This window comes from Neophocaena asiaeorientalis, unplaced genomic scaffold, assembly GCF_003031525.2.
Source record: "Neophocaena asiaeorientalis asiaeorientalis breed wild unplaced genomic scaffold, Neophocaena_asiaeorientalis_V1.1 scaffold346, whole genome shotgun sequence".
Classification (NCBI taxonomy): domain Eukaryota; kingdom Metazoa; phylum Chordata; class Mammalia; order Artiodactyla; family Phocoenidae; genus Neophocaena; species Neophocaena asiaeorientalis.
In genome coordinates this window covers 983,546-1,002,851 of record NW_020175400.1, presented here as the reverse complement: position 1 = coordinate 1,002,851, position 19,306 = coordinate 983,546, and the positions used below count along the sequence as shown (strand labels likewise).

General features: G+C 41.6%; 1 protein-coding gene across 3 annotated transcripts in view; it reads right to left on the bottom strand.

Annotated features, from left to right (window-relative positions):
• SEC11A (SEC11 homolog A, signal peptidase complex subunit) overlaps window positions 1-13,903 on the bottom strand; it is a 56,435-nt gene extending 42,532 nt beyond the window's left edge. The window contains exon 1 of one of the 3 annotated variants that reach the window (XM_024766512.1): window positions 13,490-13,903. In XM_024766512.1, the coding sequence (XP_024622280.1) occupies window positions 13,490-13,540 (51 nt within the window). In that variant the 5' untranslated portion in view covers window positions 13,541-13,903. The remainder of the gene's footprint in view (window positions 1-13,489) is intronic. The other 2 variants (XM_024766514.1, XM_024766513.1) reach the window with 2 other exon arrangements.
• Window positions 13,904-19,306: the final 5,403 nt, after the last annotated feature.

Sequence of the window (19,306 nt, the reverse complement as noted above, 5' to 3'; positions counted from 1 at the left end):
TTCTTAATAGTTGATAGCATAAGACAGAAAATCAGCAAGGATATAAAAAACTTGAATACCTCAACCAACTAAACATCTATAGAACAGTCCACCCCACACAGGAGAATACACATTCTTTTCAAACAAACATGAAACATTCTCCAGAGACCAGGCTCTAGGCAAATTTTAAAAGGGGACTCAATTTTAAAACACTGTAATCATACAAACTATTCTCTTCAACTACAATATAATTAAATTAGAAATCAGCGCTGGAGAGAAATTTGAAAAACCCACAAATACATACTTAGAAACATTTTTTCCCAAATAACCCATGGTTCAAAGAGGAACCACAGGGAAATTACAAAATATTTTAAACTGAGTGTAAACAAACACAACATGTCAAAATTTCTATAATGTAGCTAAAGTACTGCTTGGAGACAAATCTATAGCTTTAAATACATATATTTGAAAAGAAAGACCTTAACCCAATAACCCAAGATTCCACTTTAAGAAACTAGAAAATATAGCAAACTAAACACAAAGTAACCAAGGAAGGAAATAAAGTTTAGAGCAGAAATCAGTGATACAGAAAACAAATAATGAGAAAAAAATTAATAAAAGCCGAATTCACAGAGACAGAAAGTACAACGGTAGTTTCTATGTGCTGGGGGAAGGGGAGAATGGGGAGTTTTTAAATGAGTACAGAGTTCTAATTTTGCAAGATAAAAAGAGTCCTAGAGATGGGATGTTCAACAATGTGAATGTACTTAACATTACTGAACTCTACACTTAAAAAATGGTTAAGATACAACAAGGACCTACTGTATAGCACTGGGAACTATATTCAATATCTCATAATAACCTATAATGGAAAAGAATCTGAAAAAGAATAGATACATATATATCTGTGTATAACTGAATCACTTTGCTGTACATCTGCAACTAACACAATATTGTGATCAACGACATTTCCATTAAAAATAAATAAATAATAAAGTTTAAAAAATGGTTAGGATAGAAAATTTTTTTACGTATATTTTACCACAATTAAAAAAAATCATGTGAAATGAAAGCAATCAGGGACTTCCCTGGTGGCACAGTGGTTAAGAAACCTCCTGCCAATGCAGGGGACACGGGTTCGATCACCAGTCCGGGAAGATCCCACATGCTGCAAAGCAATGAAGCCCATGCCCCACAGCTACTGAACCTACACCCTAGAGCCTGCAAGCCACAACTACTGAGCCCACGCACCACAACTACTGAAGCCTGTGCACTCTAGGGCCTGAGTGCTATAACTACTGAGGCCATGTGCTGCAAATACTGAAGCCTGTGCACCTAGAGCCTGTGCTCTGCAACAGAAGCCACTGCAATGAGAAGCCCCACACACCTCAACGAAGAGTAGTCCCTGCTCGCCGCAACTAGAGAAAGCCCGCGTGCAGCAATGAAGACCCAACACAGCCAAAAATAAAAAGCAAGCAAGCAACCAGCTACAAATGACTACATTTTATAGGATTCCATTTATATAAAATGATTTAATAAAAGCTAATTGTTGATAAAAATAAAATAAAAAAATAAAATGTCTAGTAAAGGCAAATCATAGAGATACAAAGCAGATTAGTGGTTGTCTGGGGCTGTGAGTGGAAACAGGCATTGACTGTAAAAATGCACGAAGGATCTTTCAGGGATGATGGAAATGTGCTAAAACTGGATTGTGGTGATAGGTGCACAACCCTATAAATTTGCTAAAAACCATGAATTATACACTTAAAATGGGTGAATTTTATACTTTATATGCCAATAAAGCTGTTCTTTTAAAGCACATATTCACAAAAGTAATAGAAGAAAATAAAGTAGGAAAGGCCTTGAAGTAAAGGTTTTTTAAACTGACCTGAAATCCAGAAGCCATGAAGAAAAGATGGGTAAATTTGGCTACCCAAAACAAAATAAAAGAGCAAATAACCAAAAAAATCTGACAACTATGCATGACAAATTATACTATAAGCTAAATCAAAAGACAAACTGGGAGAAAATATTTACAATATATATGACAAAAGACTAATCTTCCTATAAACAGCTCCTAGAAATCAATAACAACAATCCAAAAGGAAAACAGGCAAAGGATTATGAACTGCTAGTTCACAGAAAATGAAATAAAAACAACTCCAAAATCATATGAAAATATGTTCAACCAAACTGATAATGAGGGAAATACAAAGTAAGACTGTCCTGAGATACCACTTTTCATTTATTAGAATGGCAAAAATCTAAGTCTGATAACACACAATGCTGGCGAGACTATAGGAAAACGTCACTCTCACTTTTTTGTGGGGGTGGGGGAGAACAATATAAATATATTACCTATTTAAACTATTCATTAAAAACCAGGAAGAGGGGGACCTCCCTGGTGGCGCAGTGGTTAAGAATCCGCCTGCCAATGCAGGGGACATGGGTTCAAGCCCTGGTCCAGGAAGATCCCACAAGCCGTGGAGCAACTAAGCCCATGCGCCACAACTACTGAGCCTACGTGCCACAACTACCGAAGCCCACGCACCTAGAGCCCGTGCTGAAGCCACTGCAATGAGAAGCTTGCGTACTGCAACAAAGAGTAGCCCCAGCTCGCCACAACTAGAGAAAGTCTGCATGCAGCAATGAAGACCCAATACAGCCATTAATCAATCAATTAATTAATTAATTTTTAAAAAACGGAAGAGGGAGTCCATGAACTTATTTTAACTACCTTGTCTTTGAGTCACTTGGCACTTGATTAACTTTCTTCTAACTCCCTCATCCCTTGGTTTCTATGTCACCGACCTCAGACCCTGACCTCTTCTCTGACATCCCATTAAATACAAGTGTTCTAGCAGTCCAACCTTTGCCCTTTTCTCTTTCCATTCTGCACAATCTTGTCTATTCATGGTTTCAATTACAATATATATGCTGATGACACCCAAATCCCTTCTCCGTACCAGACCAATTATATCCAATTGGTATGTATATCCAATTACTTACTGAAAATCACCTAGATGTTAAACAGACACCTTAAATTCAACACATCCAGAGCTGAACTCAATCCTTTTCCTCAAATCTCTTCCTCCTTCCACATTCTCTTGGTGATTAGTATCACCATCCACCCAAGTCCTCTAAATTTTATCTCCCCAACATTTCTCACATCCATCCCATTGGCTTTATTTCTATGACTATTGCCTCACTTCATGTCTCATCTCCTCTTACACAGACTACTGAAACAATCTGAGAGTCCTACCTCTAGACTTGTATCCTTCTAATTCATCCACCTATATATAATTATTGTTCGCAAAGTGAAAATAAAATTATTGAGGTGTCTGCTCAGAAACTTCTCTCAGGGCTTCCCTGGTGGCGCAGTGGTTGAGAGTCCGCCTGCCAATGCAGGGGACACGGGTTCGTGCCCTGGTCTGGGAAGATCCCACATGCCGTAGAGCGGCTAGGCCCGTGAGCCATGGCCGCTGAGCCTGTGCGTCTGGAGCCTGTGCTCTGCAGCGCGAGAGGCCACAACAGTGAGAGGCCTGCGTACCGAAAAAAAAAAAAAAAAAGAAAACTTCTCTCACTACCTATAGGATAAATTCTGAACCTCCGAGTATACAGGGCCTTCCATGATCTGGCTCTTGCTGTCCTCTCCACTCCTATTTCTTGCTACAAGTGATATTCTAGGCTCAAACCATAATTTAGCTTGTAATGCAGAATATCATAGTCCTTAACAATGCTACCACATGTAGCAATAACTGCATAACCAATCAAAACTAAAAGTTACATATTCTTAATAAGTCTAGATGATTAAAATAAGTTAGGTTCCCTGTCTTAGTAAGACAATCATCAGCTTCTAGCAGTTCCAACTTAAAAGAGACTCATTCCGCGTTTTTGACAGTTTCCTATCCCTGAGGACTCCTGTAGCAAGAGAAATAAGACCACCAGAAGCAGTATGCTTTTGGTGGCAGAGCCTACTTGAGGGCTCAATTAGCCCTAGAGCTTTCTATCATAAAGGTCCATGGGGACCTTGATTGGTCCAACATTCACAGAGTAAACATGTTCACTATATTGATGATATCATAGTGACTAGACTGGGTGGTTGAACCTCATGACCTAGACACCTTGGTAAAACACAAATGTGGCCAGAGCGTGAGAAATAAATCCCACAGAAATTCCTATCCCCATGAAAATTCTTGGGGTTCAGTGGTCCCAGTCATGTTAAGATATCCGTTCCAAGACGAAGAACAAGTTGCTGCATCTGGTTCCTGTTACTACCAAGAAACTTAAAGCCTAGTGGACCTCTTTGGATTTTGGAGGCAACATATACCTCATTTGGGTGTGCTACTCCAATCTATTGACCTAGTAAACCAATTTTGATCCAGTTTTGAGGAGGGCTGTGCAACAGGTCCAAGCTCCCATCAAGCTGTTCTATCACTTGGACCATAACACCCAGCAGATCTCATGGTAACTGAAATATCTGTGACAGATGGAGAGCCTCTGGCAGTCCTCTATGGGTGAACAACAGCACAGGTCTTTGAATTTGGGGGCAAAGCTATGCTATCCTTTGGAGAACTATTCTCCTCCTCTGTAACAGCTTCTAGCTAGCTGCTGAATTCTAGAAGAGACTAAACACTAGACCATGGATCACCAAGTTACCATATAACCTGAACTCCTCAGCATGAACTGGATGCTGCCAGATCCACCAAGCCATAAAGTTGGGCATTCACAGCAGTACTCCATCATCCATTGTAAGTAGTATATACAAGATTGGGCTCAAGCAGGTCCTGAAGACACAAGTTAAGTTGTATGAGCAAGTGACTCAGATACTCATGGCTCCTACTCATGCTACATTGCTTCTTCTCTCTCAGCTTACACCTCTCGCCCCATGGGGAGTTCCCAACTACCAGCTGACTAAAGAAGACTTTAGGCCTGGTGTTTAGATGATGGTTCTACATGAACCATCTAGCACCAACTGCAAGTAGACAGCTGTGCCATGACATCCCCATTCAGGGTTCACCATAAAGGATTATGATGAAGGGAAATCCTCCCATAGGCAGAACTTCAAGTGATACAATAATTGTTTGCTTTTCCTGGAAGGAGAGATGACCACAGGTGTGGATTTACACTGATTCAAGAGTGACCAGCAATTTGGCTGGATGGCCAGGGACTTGGAAGATATATCACTGGAAAGTTAGAGACAAGAGGTTTGTGGAAAAGGTATGTGGATGGAGCTTTCCAAGTAGGTAAACAGAATGTGAAGATATCTGTGTCCCACCAAAGAATTACCTCAGCAGAAGAGTATCTTAATAATCAGGTGGATAAAATTACCTGTTTTGTGGACGTCAGCAGCCTCTTTCCCTAGCCATCCATGTCTTACCCAATGGACTCATGATCAAAGTGGCTGTAGCAGCCAAGATGAAGGTTAGCAATGTGAACTTTCACTCACCAAGACCAGTTTGGTTCTAGCCAATGATGAGTGCCTAGACTGCCAACTGCAAAGACCAACAATGCCACCATTCCTGATACTGGATCACTTCCATCATGGAAGGGGCAGCAATTTCTTCTATCTAGAATAGACTCTGTATATGGATCTGTCTTCCTTGTCCTCAGTATTTCTGTCAAAACCACCATTCATGAACTTACAGAATGCCTTATTCCGCATCATGGTATTCCATACAACACTGATTCTGACCAGGGAACTTACAGGTAATTAAAGCACAACAGTGGGCACATGGTCATGAATTTCACTGGTCTTACTGTGTCCTCCATCATCTTAAGTGGCTGGCCTGAAAGAACAGTGGAACAGTAGGCATTATCAATTTACTGTCTCTCAGCACCAAATCCATCCTTCTTTGTGTTACTAGGCTGAGCCTATAAACAAGGGCACCTTTTCCAGTTGGCTCAATGATGTTAGGTTTTATTAATAAAGGGACTGCAGGGCCACAGCAAGGTGATAGAGTGGGAGGGGCTTCTCTTCCCATGGAGTGTTTTTATTTCACCCAGTAGCTAGTGGATCTGTGTACTGGAGGTCTCCTATTACTCACTTCAGAGACCATCACAGACTGACTCCTGCCCACACACACTCTGGCAAATTTCTCAACCTCCCAGCGGGCCACTTCTAAGGACCAGCTCCAGCTCACTGTTCTGACAAATGTCATTGCAAGTCCCTGTGACAGCCACACCCTCTCCAAAGAGGTCTACATCTCAGGTTAAGAAGGGGTGAAGGGGGTTGGAGGGAGGTATTTTGCTAGTTCTTTGTTCACTCCCTTATCCTAGAAGGTAGTAACTGCTTTCTGCATACGCTATTTCTGAACACCTTAAGAGTCCTCTTTTACACATTTTAGTGGCTGAGCATCTTTGCCAGTTAACAATTCTTTGTATTTAATTTTTCCCTGTTCAATTACTGGTGTTGTTTCTATCTTCTGAGTGATACAAATGGCCTTTTGAAGACAGCTACAGTACCAGCCAGACAGCAGCAACACTTTGTTGGGCTGGGATAATGTCTAATGTCCTCCAGTATGTGGTATATGCTCTTAATCAGCAACCAATTTCTTCTGTAAGTAGGATTCACTAGTCCAGAATTAAAGGGTGGGAATGGAAGTGACTCCTCCCACTACTACTCCTAATAATCTGCTAGTGAAATTTCTGCTTCCCAGCCTCATAGTTTTGGCTGCTGGTTTAGAAGTTTTCATTCCTGGGAATTCCCTGGTGGTCCAGTGGTTAGGACTTGGCGCTTTCACTGCCATGGCCCGGATTCAATCCCTGTTCGGGGAACTAAGATCCCACAAGCTGCCCAGCGCAGCCAAAAAAAAGTTTTCACTCCTAAAGGAGATTTCCTTCCACCAGGAGACACAGTGGTTCCATTAAACTGGAAGTTGAGTCTGACCCCTTGCCACTTTGGGATACTCATGCCAGTGAACCAAAATGCAGGGAATGGGGTGGTTATTTACTGGCAAAGGGGATTGACCCTGACCATCAGAGAAAAACAGAGGTTTGTTACTACATAATGAGGGAAGTGAATATATAGGAATATAAAGAATCCTCTGAGGCCTTTCTTAGTACTTCCATGTCTTACAATAAAAGTTAGTGAAAACTATAACAATCCAGTTCAGGCAGGACTCCTCATGACATTACCCTTTAATAATCATGGTTTGGGTAAGGCAAGAAACTATGACCAACTTAGGATCCTGCTGAGAGCAAAAGGAATGTGGAATGGTTAAGAAGAAAGATGACAGCTACAACCATGTAGCCAATTACAGAAACAAAGGAAAGCTGCATATTAGACAGAAGTATAATCTTGCTTTTATGTTTATTTGAGAAGTGAAATATGATTAAAAGAGGTGTGTATAAATGCTGAGCTGACAAAGGGTAGACTATAATAGTTTTGAAAACTACAGTAGTTTTGCCAAATTGGCTTAGCTAGAACTAGGCTTCCCCAAACCCCCCTCCATGTATGGCTCTGAATTAGATTTAGCAAAGAGAAAGCTGCCCAAGACCTAGAAGGTGAAAGAGTAGCAGCTGCTATTATGCTGAAGGTCACTGTGGTTAGACATGGTGAGAGACAGACATTAAAGGCCTGGCAGAATCCAGTTTGTCCTCGCATTCCCCTGCTCCACATCCAGAAATGAGCTGTAGAGGCAACAGCCTTCCACAGACTTCATCTGCTCTCCTTTGGTGTGATTCCACTCCATCAGCCAGATGTGGAATCTAGCCCCAGATTCCATGGCAAGCTTCCGTCTACCCACAACAGTGCTACAGAAGAACTGGTGACATTCTGTTTCTGCATCTCTGTTTTAGACTCCTGACTCATCCAGCTTCTCCTACAATTGTATAAAATCTTATTCCTATAATAAATCCCTTAATTCTAAAATATTCATAGTGGTTCTGCTTCCCAGACTAAACCCTGACCGATAAGCCAAATTTTTCAGACAAAGCATTCTATTCCCATGAACATATTCTGTGTTTGGATACTCTACCTCACCTCCTTCCTTGAAGTCAGAAAAGACAACTCTTTTTTTTTCTTTTTGTCTATACTGCATGGCATGCAGGGTCTTAGTTCCCCAACCAGGGTTCCATCCTGTGCCCCCAGCAGTGGAAACACAAAGTCTTAAACCACTGGACTGCCAGGGAAGCCTCAAAAGACAACTCTTTTGAAGAAGAGTTATGGTCATAATTTCTGCTTAAGTGGAATTTGTCTTTATTGTTGGAGGCTTGTGCCATCTGGCATGAGAATAAATAATCATGCTTGTCTGTATGTCCATGGAGAGAATACTATGGGGGAAAAAAAACCCGAAAAAATATGAAGTATCTAAGAACCATAACAAGTAAATGCCTTATCCTTACTATGGCACTATATTCTAGATTTGCTCAAAGTTATACAGGATGAAGAATGATTTTTGGATGCTCAAGAAGAATATATTCGAGGACAGTAAGTGCAGTTTTTAACATAATTTTACTTGTGATTTCCTTGTGTATATAACAGAGACTGATGTTTCTACATTGAAACTTGGCAATTTATTACTGAATTTTTATACCCTGCCAGTGATAAAGAGTTTCCTGATCCTAAACAAGACCAGATTAGTTTTCAATAATCAAAAAAAGTAATGGATCTGTCCTCTGTGCTGTATATACCTCCTATTCGCAGCACACTTACTCATATTAGGTCCAAGCCTAGGAAGAATCTAGTCTTCTATGTGCTTCACCAGAGGGCCAATTCATTAAAAAAAAGTTACCAAAGATATCCGGAATTCAATCAGGTATCACTACAATAGCCATTAAGAGTTAAGTGAGCAGGACTTCCCTGGTGGCTCAGTGGTTAAGAATCCGCCTGCCAATGCAGGGGACACAGGTTCGAGCCCTGGTCTGGGAAGATCCCACATGCTGCAGAGCAACTGAGCCCGTGCGCCACAACTACTGAGTCTGCGCTCTAGAGCCACAACTACTGAAGCCTGCATACCTAGAGCTTATGCTCTGCAACAAGAGAAGCCACTGTAGTGAGAAGCCTGCGCACCACAACAAAGAGAAGCCCCGGCTCGCCACAACTAGAGAAAGCCTGCGTGCAGCAACAAAGACCAAATGCAGCCGTAAAAAAATAAATAAATAAATATATTAAAAAAAAAAAAAAAGAGTTAAGTGAGGGACTTCCCTTGTGGCCCAGGGGGTAAGACTCCGCACACCCAATGCAGGGGGCCAGGGTTCAATGCCTGGTTGGGGAAGTAGATCCCACATGCATGCCACAGCTAAGAGTCCGCATGCCACAACAAAGACCCTGTGTGCCAAAATGAAGACCCAGCACAGTCAAAATAAAAAATAATAATAAGTGGAAAAAAAAAAAAAAAAAGAGTTAAGGGATCCTAAGAGACTGAAAAACATAAAAAGAGGGACTTCCCTGGCGGTCCAGTGGTTAAGACTCAGCGCTTCTACTGCAGGGGGCAGGGGTTTGATCTCTGGTCAGGGAACTAAGATCCCACGTGCTGTGAGGCACAGCCAAAATATTTAAAAATAAATAAATAAATAAAAAGAAAGGATCGGGCCAAGTCCTAGGGTCTTTGGATTTATGTAGGAAAACATACAGATAATTAAAATCCAAAGAAATGCAAAATTCAATCAAGTAATGCAAAAGGCCTAAGGAGGAGCTAATAAAGCAAATTCTGTCAAAGTCAGATTAGTCCCATCAGGGCTCAAACATGGATCTAGTCACATGCTGGCCAATATCCTCTGATCATTAAGAATTCTCAGCAAGCAGAGAATTACACATGAAAATAATATAAAAATTACTTGGCATGACATACTTATTTAGTGAATAAGCATCTTTTCACTCCAGGAAAATTCATAATTAAGAACAGAAATGCTTAAAGGAAATTATGTATAGTATTAATACTTTTATGTTAAGGGTACTGTGCATATTTGGTATCTTAAGTTTTTGTAAGTTTTTCTTAAGTTTTGTAAAATTTAAGAAAATTTGGAATATAAAAGTAATAGGTCAGGTTTGTAATTCCAATTTAAAATGTACAATCAATTGTAGATTTATTATTTTAATCAGAAAGCTTACTATTTATACCTTATATTCAAATGTTGAAACATTTAGGAGAACCTAAGCTCCAGAGTTATAAAAATTATATAAGTATGCAGTGGTGTCTGTTGAATAATCGATGTTCTTAAAAAGGAAATTCTTTAAATTTATAAGTTAAATTTAACGTTTTTAAGATGTCTGTGTATAAATTAGCCCAAATGTTCAAAGGCCCTTAAAAGTGATTGTTAAAATTTGCTAGACCTGGGAATTCCCTGGCGGTCCAATCTGGCAGTCCAGTGGTTAGGACTTGGCGCTTTCACTGCCGAGAGCCCGGGTCCAATCCCTGGTTAGGGAACTAAGATCCCACCAACTGCTAGATTTTAAATAGGATAAGATTTGAAAACTGATTCTGAAAGGTTTAAGAACTTTGTTTTAAAATTTTAGGTTTTACAAATTGAATATTATGTTTTTAAATATAAGAATTCTAAACAGGCTTTTCTGCACACAAAGGTTACCTCAATGGGCATCAAGAAACTAACCTACAACCAGAGGTGTGCTGGAGCCAACCTGCTAAATTTTCAGGAATCTTGCAAGCTGGTTGTTAAACACAGTGTTATTAAAAATTAGTACAATTAAATTACTTAAAAAACAAAGTCAATAAATACTCTAAATCAGTTTCTAACTATTTTACTACATTTTACTATTATCTGTGTTCTTGAGATTATTTTTTAAATTTTACCTGTAAGGTGGAAATTACAGTTGCATGCTACCACATTTCTTCCTAATTCCACATTCAGTGATGTCATGTTAGCAGCTTGAAATCAACCATGTTGGAAGTATTTACCACAGAAACAGGCAAACTACAAATCAGGGTTTCATGGATTAAGAAAAGCCTCAGGAACACTGTGCTCTGACACTACAGTAAAAGAGCCACACTGCAAAGGGGAGAAGACAAATAGAATAGTACATAACAGCTAAAAGGCCTTTAGAGATCACCTAATAGTCTAGGGCGGTCCACAAAGACTCAGAAATAGTAAAAGGGGAGTTCTGAAGACAGTTAAGTACACAAAGTTTGAATAGAACAATGTTCATATACACAGTGAAATGAAACAGGCAGTAAGAGTAAACTGGTACAAGACTGAAACAGTGAGAAACGGCAGACTGTAAAATGACTGGGACTTACTTCAAATGCCATTCTAAGGGGTTTGGACTTAACCTACAAGGCAATGGGATCTACTGAAGGTTGGAGGGCAGGAGAGAAGACATTAATCTGGCAACAGTGTATTGGATGCCATGAAAGTAGTGAAACACTTTAATTTTGAAAACTGTGAAGGAGACAAAAATAAAAATTACATACCGTAAACAAAAGTCTTGAGTAAGGTCTTAAAAATCAATTAAAACTTACAGCTCAAAAGAATACATACTCTGTGATTCCATTTCTATCAAATGCAAACCAGGGACTTCCCTAGTGGTCCAGTGGCTAAGACTCCACGCTCCCAATGCAGAGAGGGCCCGGGTTCGGTTCCTAGTCGGGGAACTAGATCCCACATGCCACAACTAAAGATCCCTCATGCCGCAACTAAAGATCCCACATGCCGCAATGAAGATCCCATGTGCAGCAACTAAGACCCAGTGCAGCTAGCTAAATAAATAAATAAATAAAATATTAAAAAAAAAAAAAAAGCAAACCCATCTATACTGACAAAAAAGCAAATCAGTGGTTGCCAAGTGCTAAAGAAATGAACTACAAAGGGATCTTGTGGGTGACAGAAATGTTCTGTATCTTGATTGTAATGGGTGTATATAATTGTTTGTTTGTTTTTGGCCACGCCACACAGCTTGTGGGATCTCAGTTCCCTGACCAGGGATCAAACCCAGACCCCACCCAGTGGAAGTGCGGAACCCTAACCACTGGATCACCAGGGAATTCCCCTGGATGGAGTTTACTGTACTAAAGTATTCCTCTATGAACCTGATAGGAAAAAAAAATTACAACTCAAATTAATCAGACATTTGATGAAATATCTAGTTTCCCTCTTTTCATCTAATTAGCTCTTGGTAACTACAGTCAGTATCAATTTTTTCCCCCAGATATTATGTGCAGGTAAAACCTCATTTCTAACTTTCCCTCATCCCATCCCCATGCTATCCAATCCTTCACATCCCCTCCTAACAATCTCTGGGAGGTTGCTCATTTTCTCCACTTGTATAATGGGAATAACATTATCTACCTCACAGGTATATAAAGCATTTCACACATAGCAAGAGCTCAAAATAGTTATTGTTTTGCCTTAGTCATTATCTACATATTTATGCTCCTTGAAGGCAGAATCTGTCTTATCTATCTTCGCATTTCTCTCATTGTACCTAGCACAGGGTACAATAAACAGTAGGCCCAAAAGAAGAGTTTCTTCAAAGCAATGTCTCTGCACCTAGAAATTCAGATATGGATGAAAAAAAACACTATACAAGTGAGAATCTGAAACGCTTTGTGCAATTTGGGGAAAAAATGATCAATTATGACTGAAGGAATTAGCAAACATGTCTAAGAAGAGGTCTGAAGGGGAGTAAGGGGAAGTTGTATATCTTCTTCCCTAAATGGTAAATATAAATAGTGCATAATAGAAGTCCAAGAGAAAATCCTTTAATAGTGACATCAGGACAATTCTTAACAGCAAAACACTGTAAAAAGGTCCGAGGCAAGCAAAAGTGGGCTCCACAGACACACTTGGTGTAGAAGACAAAAAGGAGCAACTTTTTCCAATGACTAAATAATTACAACAATATTCCCAGTACCATTTGGAATATGATCTGTAAGTTCAAGACGGAGTAAGATTTAAGGACAAAATCAGGAGATGGAAGTTTCAGGATCCCGGTACCACTAATACTGGGAGGTATACCCGAGGATCCTGAGGTATATCTTAATGCTAAGCGGACTCAAGGACAAGGAGAGTAAACGTTTCAACTCTGAACTCGGAGGTGGTTCAAGGAAGTCAGGACAGCCCGCTGAGACCCAGCTGTACTAGAAGGGTTGTAACGGGCTCAAAGTAGCCGAACGGCTTTTGTGGGGCCTTACAACCGCCTTCCCGAGCATCCCAGAGTAGCGGTGAACTGCTAAACCTAGCTACTGGAATCCATCGGAAGTCGCTGCGACTGGAGAAATCACGAGTTTGCCGCCTTACTAAGCCTAAAACAATAAGCAACCCCAACTCCCACTTACAAAGAGCCCTACGGTTTCCACTTGCTTCCCTGCCTCACAGAGGGCAATGGAACGTGAAGACCAGGCTTCCCGCTCCGCCCCTAGAAGGCCCCGTATCAGCCAGCGGCTAAAAATATGGGGCGGATAAAGCTACCTCTGGACACAGACCCCACAAAGAGATGGAATAATCCAGGCGTCAGACCCGCTCCGGCCCTCACACTGGGGCCCAGAGGTCCGCGGGGCACCGCAGTGGTAGTGTCGAAGGGACAGAGGGAACAGTGGGCGGCCAACCTCACCTGCCGCTTGTTCATCCGCCGCACATCGTCCAAAAAATCTAGAGACAGCATGGCGGGGCCGGCGAGGGGACACGGGCAGAAGAGACGGTGAGATGTGACCGGCACGGGGAACGGCTGGCGAACGGTCCAAGCTCTCACTGGACAGAACCTCAGGGTGCCCGCACTTCCGCTTCCGGGGCGGAACCGGGGCGGAACCGGCGCGGCTCCGCCCCTTCGCCGGGGCGAGCAGACAAAGGGACTCGCGACCGTCCTAATCCAGCCTCCTCGCCTGACCTCTCTGTAGGGGGGCTCTCGTACCCCTAACCTCGTCTGCTGAGAAGAGAATGAAGCCCACTTCCCGCTCTCAGCCCCGTGGCCCCACACGGAGGCCGCCACTAGGGGTTAGATAGGAGGCCGCCCTGCAACTTCCAGAAGGCGGGCCCTGGTGCACGCCTGGCCAATAGGAAAACGTGTTTCTGGAGTCTGAGGGCAGAAAAGGCCCCTGAGCGGCCGCCGCGGGGCCCCTGAGCGGCCCCGGTCGTGGGTCTGGGTGTGGGTCTGGGTGTGGCCCTGGATGTTCCGACAGGCCTTGCTTCCTCTGCTGCGGCCGGTCTCCTGCGCTACGGGAAACTGACGGCTGAGGTGTTTAAATAAGTGCTGGTGGGTAAGGGCGGAGGATGTGACTTTCAAAGCACTGCCTGACACTTTTCAGGAGTTTAAGAAACTCGTGGCTGGAGAGAAAACAACCCGGTAGGATTAGAAAACTCCCAAACCATACAACCGTGTGATGAGACCACCAGTAGTGCGGCTTGTGAGGTAGTCCCTTCCTCCCCGAAATTGACCTTGCTAACAGGATCTGATTGTCTACTAGACGAAAACCTCCTGGTTTTGTTACCTCGGGCACCATAATGTGACCCTGTTATCGCTGACTTCTGTCTCTATACAGCTCTTCCTTGACTTACCTCCCAATAAACCCATGGTAAATTGAAAATACCGTAAGTCAAAAATGCATTCAATACGCCTAATCTACTGAACATCGTAGTTTGGCCTAGCCTACCTTAAGCAAGCAGAGCACGCACTAGCCTACGGTTGGGCAAAATCATCTGACGCAAACCGTTTTTTGTTTTTATTTTTTTGCCGCACTGCTGAGCATGTGGAACTTCCCGGACTAGGGGCCGAACCCGTGCCTCCTGCAGTGGAAGTGCGGAGTCTTAACCACTGGACCACCGGGGAAGTCCTACACAAGTGTATTTTATAATAAAGTGTTGAATATCTCATGTAATTTATTGACTACTGTACTGAAAGTGAAAGACAATGGTGGTGTGGCTACAAAAGGTTGTAAGTATACTGGTTGTTTGCCATCTGTGCTCATGTGGCTGACTGGGAGCTGTGGCTTGCTGCTGCTGCCCACCATCAGAAGAGCGTCTCATACTGGGAAAAGAAGTACAGTTTCTAGTGAATGCTTATCACTTTCACCATGGTTAAAGTAATACAAAAATTGTAACACACCTAACACACACCTAGGACAAGAAAACCAGAACTGGTCTCTGGCTATTATTTCTATCTTTTTCAAAATATTGATTATCTCACACCAGGGGAAGCTGAGTGAGGAAATATCACTGGAACTCTTTGTATTATCCTTGCAATTCTTTTTTTTGCGGTACGTGGGCCTCTCACTCTTGTGGCCTCTCCTGTTGCAGAGCACAGGCTCCGGACGCGCAGGCTCAGCGGCCATGGCTCTCGGGCCCAGCCGCTCCGCGGCATGTGGGATCTTCCCGGACTGAGGCACGAACCCGTGTCCCCTGCATCAGTAGGTGGACTGTCAACCACTGCGCCACCAGGGAAGCCCTATCCTTGCAATTCTTTAAATTGAAAATTATTTCACAATAAAAAGGTAAGTATATTTGAGGATGGTTATAATAAAAAAGACAGTTTTTATTATGAGTTTGGGGGAGGATGGAACACTGGTGGTGGGTATGTAAAATGGTGCAGCCACTTTAGAAAATAGAGCAGTTCCTCAAAAGGTTAAACATATTAACTATATTACTGTAGTTACTATCTTGACCATATTAACCAGCAATTCCACTCCAAGGTATATATCTAAGAGGACGAAAAACATATGTCCACACAAAAACTTGCACATGAATGTTCATGAGAGCATAATTCATAATAACCAAAAAGCGCAAATAACCCAAATATTCATCAACTGATGAAGGGATGAACAAAATATGGTATATCCATACAATGGAATATTATTTAGCAACAAAAAGAAATACTACAACACAGATGAACCTTTAAAACATTAGGTTCTTAAAACATTTCTTCTTAATGAGAGAAGCTAGTCACAAAAGACCATGAATTATGTGATGCCATTTATGTAAGATGTCCAGAATAGGCAAATCCATAAAGACAGAAAGCAGTGGTTGCCTAGGGCTGGGAGCGTTGGGAGAAATGGGAAGTGATATTAATGGGTACAGGGTTTCTTTTTCTGTGGGGTGTTGAAAATGTTCTAAAATTGATTGTGGTGATAACTGTACAACCCTATGAATATACAAAAAAAACACTGAATTGGCACTTTAAATTGGTGAGCTGTATGGGATGTGAATTATACCACAATAAAGCTGTAACAAAAAAAGAAAAAGAAAAAAGGACCATTGATTTCTTGTTTGTTGTTAAATTCCCAGTGGCAAATGTACAACCTGACAAGTATTGGGCACCCAACAAATATTTGCTGAATTTAAAATACTTGTGTGTGTTGGGGGGGTGAGGTATCCCTAACTGTTGCCCATAGGTAACCCACACTTACTGAGTTGAAATATGAATTCCTGATTTCTCCAAATTAGGAAGGCCTGTGGAGAAAAATACACATAAACTCTGTGAGGGCAGGGACCTTTTCCACCCTTCTACCCCCAGCTTTCTTAATAGTACCTGACTCTTTTCTCCATATGTTTTAAATTATACAAATAATACATGAGACATTCTCACCATAAAAGATTAAAACATGACAGGCAACCTAGCCACTCCACTGCTGGGTATATACCCAAAAGAATTGACAGCAGGGTCTGAAAGAGGTTTTTGTACACCCGTGTTCATAGTAGCATTATACACAATACCCAAAATGTGGAAGCAACCCAAGTGTCCCTCAATGGATGAATGAATAAACAAATGTGGTATAAACATCCTATGGAATATTATTCAGCCTTAAAAAGGAATGAAGTCCTGACATATGCTACCACATGAATGAACCTTGACGATGTTATGCTAATTGAAATAAGCCAGATACAAAGGGACAAATATTGTCTGATTCCACTTATATGAGGTACCCAGGGTAGTCAGATTCACGGAGACAGAAAGAAGAACAGTGGTTAAGGGGTTAGGGAGATGAGATGGGGAGTTACTATTTAAGGGATACAGAGTTTCATTTTTTCAAGATAGAAAAGTTCTGGAGATTGGTTGCACAGCAATGTGAATGCACTTAACACTGCTAAACTCTACACTTAAAAACAGGTAAGACGGGCTTCCCTGGTAGCACAGTGGTTAAGAATCCACTTGCCAGTGCATGGGACACGGGTTCGAGCCCTGGTCCGGGAAGATCCCACAGGCCACGGAGCAACTAAGCCCGTGCGCCACAACTACTGAACCTAAGTTTTAGAGCGGGTGAGCCACAACTACTGAGCCTGCGTGCCACAACTACTAAAGCCCGCACGCCTAGAGCCCATGCCCTACAACGAGAAGCCACCACAATGAGAAGCCCATGCACCGCAACGAAGAGTAGCCCCCACTCGCCGCAACTAAAGAAAGCCCGTGCAGCAATGAGGACCCAACGCAGCCAGTAAATAAATGTTCCTTAAAAAAAAAAAAAGATAAGCATATATAGAGTATAATGTGATGGTTCCCTTTGCTCTCCTAGCCTCTCCCCTCTCTAGACTGATCACCACTACACACTTTCCTTCTAGTGCTTTTTTCCTATGTACTTAAAATTTACGCTCACTTTTTAACATAAATGGGATCACACTGTACATTTCCTTTTAGTTTTTGCTCTCCTTTCTCTTTTTCCCTTCAATGAGTCCTCTAGTCATGTGACTGCAATTTTCTCCCAATCTACCAGCACTTTTCCAACATGAAGTCCCTGAACCAGTGATCTATCAAGTTATCTACAGGATATTTTAGTGGGATGAGAAGCTTTTATTCACATCTACTTCATAAACTTTAAATGTCAGATTAATCATGATTTTCTCAAATCATGTAACATCTCAATAGTCGTTTCACTCTTAAAGTTTAGGTTGCTCTATAGTTTGTCTCAGCTAATAATGTTCAGTTGATATGATGCAGTTAATCTAAACTAATGTATTTTTTCATAATATGTGTTATTGTTTATGTGTTAAATTTTAAATTTCATTGTGTTACATTTTATTTTCAATTCACAAAAGTGGATCATTAATTCAAATCAGTTAGTTGAAAGTTAAATCAGGACGCTGAATACTTTCAAACTCAGAAAAAAGTTGTAACTGAAACACTGCCCAGGAATACAGTGCAAATACATATATTGGGTGAATCTGACTGTGCAGGGGCTGGGTAATCCACAAGTGTAATGAATTATGATGAACAGCTGAAAAAGAAAAGTGCTAATTATGGGACTTCCCTGGTGGTGCAGTGGTTAAGAATCCACCTGCCAATGCAGGGTATGCAGGTTTGATCCCTGGTCCGGAAAGATCCCACAAGCGCAGAGCAATTAAACCTGTGCGCCGCAACTGCTGAGCCTGCACTCTAGAGCCACTGAGCCACAACTACTGAGCCCTCGTGCCACAACTACTGAAGCCCGTGCACCTAGAACTGGTGCTGCACAACAAGAGAAGCCACCACAATGAGAAGCCCATGCACCAAAATGAAGTATAGCCCCCATTTGCCGCAACTAAAGAAAGCCTGTGTGCAGCAACGAAGACCCAACGCAGCCAAAAAAAAAACCATTCTGTAAAGACCTATACGGGAAAAGAATCTAAAAAAGAGTAGAGGGACTTCCTTGGTGGTCTAGTGGGTAAGACTCCATGCTCCCAGTGGAGGGGGCCCAGGTTCGATCCCTGGTAGGGGAACTAGATCCTGCATGCATGCCACAACTAAGAGTTTGCATGCTGCAACCAAGATCCTGCATGCCACAACTAAGACTCAATGCAGCATAAATGAATAAATAAATATTTTAAAATGTATACATTACAATTTTAAAATAAATAATAATAAATTAATAAATATTAATTTAAAATAAATATTAATAATATAAATTAATAAATAAATAAGAGTAGATATATGTATAACTGATTCACCTTGCTGTACACCTGAAACTAACACAGCATTGTAAATCAACTATACATCAACAAAATTTTTTTTAAATAAATAAACTGGTAGTCTACTTGCCCTTGGTTCCTAGTACACTACATATGTTTCATTATATAGATTATGAAACTTGGTCAAATAGTGTCATAAAGTCAATGAAGTTTTAGTGCCATTTTTTAAAAAGCACAGTGGCCAATCTGATAATCAAAAATATTTTTTTTTCTAGAGGAAGAAAAACCCACAAAATAATGCTTCCTAATGTAACTTTGATAAGATTTCTTCCCAAAGATAAGAGAAGGGATCAAAAATATAAAGCTATTGGGCTTCCCTGGTGGCGCAGTGGTTGAGAGTCCCCCTGCCGATGCAGGGGACGCGGGTTCGTGTCCCGGTCCGGGAAGATCCCACATGCCGCGGAGCGGCTGGGCCCGTGAGCCATGGCCGCTGAGCCTGCGTGTCCGAAGCCTGTGCTCCTCAACGGGAGAGGCCACAACAGTGAGAGGCCCGCGTACC